Here is a 5,000-nt window from a genome sequence, read left to right on the forward strand (position 1 = left end):
GGATTCCCTCTTTACGTCACTACTACTCGTCTTCGTGTCTTTTTAAAAAGCTGTCGTTCATTCCATTCTCTGTTTTCTGACGTGAGCCAACTTTGACTACTCCTCCACTCCACCCCTCCGTCCACTGTCACCAGTGGGTTCCTGTCATGGAGGTAGAATAAGAACTGGAGAGAGTGAATAAGTCCCGCCTCCAGTCATTTCAATGGGAAATGCTAGGCTAGTGAATTCAGCCAAAATTGAACGATTTTTTTTCAGCTTCCAAAATGGAGTTCTTTCCGCCGACAGTTTACTCTGCCAATTACGTTCCACGTTAATGACCGACCAGAAAGCTATATGGAAGACGGCCATTGGATGCATGGAGGTGCCCAACCAAGGTCTGTGTACCCAACACTAAACTCGCGCACCCACCAATCATCATGAGCGAAGTGGATGTCGGAAGTGTGAAAATTTTGACTTGTTAATCGGTGAAGCTAACCAGGCAAATCCTGTCCCCCTGGTTCCTGTCGACGCCCGCCTCCATCTCCGATATGCGCTCCAGCCACGGAATTCTACAAGAAGACGGGAGCCTGCGCCTAAGAGATCCACACATCGTACACGATACAACTCCTTGTCTAATCGTTCAATAAATGTCAATATTGTTCATTTCGCCTCTCGAGTCTTCATGGTGAAACATGCAGACAAGAGGAGCGTGGTACTTTCATTAGATTTCACATAGAGAGGAAGAGTGTGCATGCTGTAAAATGATGATAAACATGATGATAAACATCTTATTTCACCGAAATGAGTTTTTGGGAGACGGGACGTCAGGCTATTAATTTTCTCCCTGGTTCGCAAGCTTTGCACTTTGGCTAAACGTTGGGAATAGGCTACAGTTACTTCGAAGTCTACAGTCTAACCTCCATATCCAAAAGCCTCCAATTCACAAGACAACTTGCCTTGCCACTTGAGTGCACATAATACGCTACTGTCATCGTTGTGATGACTCTTTTGCTCGTGTCATTAACCATGGTGTGAAAGACTCTGTGTTCTCGAGGCTACTCTCAGTGGCTGCTCCCTCCACCTACGGCCCAGGTGAAGAACCTAGTCATGTAAAGACGTGACAAACAAGTTCTGGCAACTTTCCATCAACCTTCATGAAGATTCATGAAGCCTAGAATCTAGCACGGTTTCTGTGTAAAAGTGGCTATTGTCTTGAAAGTTCTATAGAATATTGACCCATTGTCTTGAGAGTGCTACAGAACATTTGTCCATTGTCTTGAGAGTTGTACGTGTAACAGTTGTGCAATGTAAACCCTCCAGTATACGTATCTACCTGTATCTCCTCTCCTGAAAGGGCAATGTACATCAGGCGCTACCTACGCGATCCAGGTAGCTGGGGTGGATGAAGAAGTTTCGCCATTAATTCATTTTATTCGCTATAGACGCTGCACTGACATGTTTTATTCAGCTAATCACATAACGCCCCTCCAGTATATATATACTGTATACCTGTATCTCCTATCTGAAAGTGTATAACAGTTCTGCAATGTAAACCCTCCAGTATATATACCTGTATCTCGTCTCCTGAAGGTGCAATGTAAAGGACTATTCAAATGGCGGCCCTGGGGCCAGATGCGGCCCTTGGACGGCAGCGCTCTGGCCCCCCACAAGCCCCTTGAAATACGGAATAATTTTTTTGGGGATTTAGAGATATATATCTCCTCTCCTGAAGGTGTGTAACAGTTCTGCAATGTAAACCCTAGAGTATCTACCTGTATCTCCACTCCTGAAGGGGCGATGGCGGTTCTGCAATGTAAACCCTGCAGTGTATGTACTGTATCTTCTCTCGTGAAGGTGCCATGTAAACCCTACAGCAGGGGTTCCCAACCTTTTCCAACTTGGGACCCACTCGAAATTGTCAAAAATGTTCTGTGCCCACCTCTGACCCAATTCAGAATAAAACTCAAACACATCAACAGTAACACACAACAAAATATGATTATTATAGTATATTTGGAAAATTATTTCAAGGCCCACTTGATATACCTTCAGGGCCCACCATTGGGCCCCGGCCCACATGTTGGGAGCCTCTGCCCTGCAGTGTATCTACCTGTATCTCCTGAGGGGGCGGTGACGGTGTAGGTGCAGGCTGCAGTGTATCTACCTGAGGGGGCGGTGACGGTGTAGGTGCAGGCTGCAGTGTATCTACCTGTATCTCCTCTCCTGAGGGGGCGGTGACGGTGCAGGTTGGGAGCCTCTGCCCTGCAGTGTATCTATCTACCTGTATCTCCTGAGGGGGCGGTGACGGTGTAGGTGCAGTGTATCTCCTGAGGGGGCGGTGACCATGCAGGACAGGCTGCAGTGTATCTACCTACCTGTATCTCCTCTCCTGACGGGGCTATCACGGTGTAGGTGCAGGCTGCAGTGTATCTACCTGTATCTCCTCTTGGTGACGGTGTAGGTGCAGTGTATCTACCTGTATCTCCTCTCCTGAGGGGGCGGTGACGGTGTAGGTGCAGGCTGCAGTGTATCTACCTGAGGGGGCGGTGACGGTGTAGGTGCAGGCTGCAGTGTATCTACCTGAGGGGGCGGTGACGGTGTAGGTGCAGACCAGGCTGCAGTGTATCTCCTCTCCTCTCCTGAGGGGGCGGTGACGGTGTAGGTGCAGGCCAGGCTGCAGTGTATCTACCTGTAGGGGGCGGGGCCATCACGGTGTAGGTGCAGGCTGCAGTGTATCTACCTGAGGGGGCGGTGACGGTGTAGGTGCAGGCCAGGCTGCAGTGTATCTACCTGAGGGGGCGGTGACGGTGTAGGTGCAGGCCAGGCTGCAGTGTATCTACCTGTATCTCCTCTCCTGAGGGGGCGGTGACGGTGTAGGTGCAGGCTGCAGTGTATCTACCTGTATCTCCTGAGGGGGCGGTGACGGTGTAGGTGCAGGCCAGGCTGCAGTGTATCTACCTGAGGGGGCGGTGACGGTGTAGGTGCAGTGTATCTACCTGTATCTCCTCTCCTGAGGGGGCGGTGACGGTGTAGGTGCAGGCTGCAGTGTATCTACCTGTATCTCCTCTCCTGAGGGGGCGGTCACGGTGTAGGTGCAGGCCAGGTTGTTGGGGTACTTGTCTGGGTACCCGGGCGAGCGGATCACGCCACTGGGGCCCGTCAAGTTGGAGGAGCAGTCAGTGTGGTGCGCTGTTGTGGACGGAGAGAGAGAGAGAGAGAGAGAGAGAGAGAGAGAGAGAGAGAGAGAGAGAGAGAGAGAGAGAGAAGGAGACAGAGAGAAAGGGCAGGAGAGAGAGAGAGAGAGAGAGAAGGAGACAGAGAGAAAGGGCAGGAGAGAGAGAGAGAAGGTAGAGGGAAAGAAGAAAGCGGCTTATTTTAACAATCAGAAAAATATCCCATTTACACATACTACACAATCAAACCATGTAAAGAAAAAACAAACCTAAATATTAGGCTAAAACACCCCAGAAAAGGTCAACTCCTCACCCCTGACCGAGCAAAGTGCTTCACCACTTACCAACCAAAGTGTCAATATCAGACATGTGCTTAAAAAAAATCAATGTGAATCCTAGATTTAACCAGGCCCCGAAAACACATTGGCTGCACTACAATCTGCATTACCTCATCCTGTTCCTTCTGCTGATTAAAATTGCCACAGAGAGAGAGAGAGAGAGAGAGAGAGAGAGAGAGAGAGAGAGAGAGAGAGAATGGGCAGATGTCATCCGGTGTCACCAGATTACCATTAGAATTTACGATTAACTCAATATGTCTACTTTTTGTCAGTTTTCTCCATATACCTCCGCGTCTACTTGTACGTGTTGCCAAATTTCTCAATATGCCCCCCGTCTGCTTTAGGTGTGACCAGTTTTCTCAATATGCCCCCGGGTTTACTTGTACTTGTTGCCAGTTTTCTCAATATGCCCCCCGTGGCTACGTCTACTTGTTGCCAGTTTTCTCAATATGCCCCCGGGTTTACTTATACTTGTTGCCAGTTTTCTCAATATGCCCCCGGGTTTACTTGTACTTGTTGCCAGTTTTCTCAATATGCCCCTGCCGTGGCTACGTCTACTTGTTGCCAGATTTCTCAATATGCCCCTGCCGTGGCTACGTCTACTTGTTGCCCAATATTAGTGCGTTCATGTGGTCTTGTAATTATCGTAAATACCAAACGCCGGCATTCGAAGCACACATGAACGCCACCGCTTCTGGTATTTACCACTGGACAACTCGTAGAAAATTTTAAGAAACGAGTTTACGAGATGATGGCGCACACAACCGCTGGCTCTACTCTCGCCATGGCAACCACTAAGTTGAAATACTCAAAAACCGGCATTCAGTATGTTTAGACAGTCATGGTAAATGACAGTGTCAGAAAATATACAGAATTTTTACCTTTGACTTCCTAATTAATTTGCTTGCTGTAGCTGATGAACAACAGTCTATAATCGTTTTAGTAAAAAGTCTCACTCTGGTTCGCCATCTTTAATTTGTAAACAACATCAAAACAGCACATGAACGCAACACACTTGTAAATACCACTTCGCAACTAGATAACTTCAGAAGAATGAATGCACCATATGCCCCAACGTCTACTTTACGTGTTGCCAGTTTTCGTCTATTTGTCTTCGTCAAATTTGGTGTAAAATGATAAACTGTATATTTGTGAAACTCAATTCAATTTCAAGTCACTATAGTTTGGTCAAAGTACAAGAGAGTCCTTGTGCACAAGCCCTCAGCAATGCAGGTGCAGGTGTGAGGCAGGAGAAGGTGAACCAATGAACAAAATTCAAGAGCGCTCATAGAGCGAACCTGCTGACGCATTGGGCGAAATAAAGTAAACAAAAGTAAGCAGTGTGCGGTGTCTCTTGAATATTGTTCATTGATTCACTATAGTGCAGTGATTCTCAAAGTGTGGTCCGGGGACCACTAGTGGTCCGTGACAGAGCTCAGGTGGTCCTCAAGGGGATTTCTACTTTTCCAAGACAAGCTAGGAGTAGGCTATATTTGTGACATTATTTCAA

General features: G+C 47.7%; 1 protein-coding gene across 1 annotated transcript in view; it reads right to left on the reverse strand.

Moving 5' to 3' along the window:
• The window catches only part of LOC134443485 (neuropilin-1a-like), a gene marked incomplete at its 3' end in the record, with an annotated part of 34,389 nt that overhangs the window by 14,279 nt on the left and 15,110 nt on the right, over positions 1-5,000 (reverse strand). Inside the window, exon 6 of the mRNA XM_063193255.1 lies at positions 3,035-3,168. Coding sequence (XP_063049325.1) covers positions 3,035-3,168 — 134 coding nt within the window. The remainder of the gene's footprint in view (positions 1-3,034; positions 3,169-5,000) is intronic.

This window comes from Engraulis encrasicolus, unplaced genomic scaffold (genome assembly GCF_034702125.1).
Source record: "Engraulis encrasicolus isolate BLACKSEA-1 unplaced genomic scaffold, IST_EnEncr_1.0 scaffold_333_np1212, whole genome shotgun sequence".
NCBI lineage: Eukaryota > Metazoa > Chordata > Actinopteri > Clupeiformes > Engraulidae > Engraulis > Engraulis encrasicolus.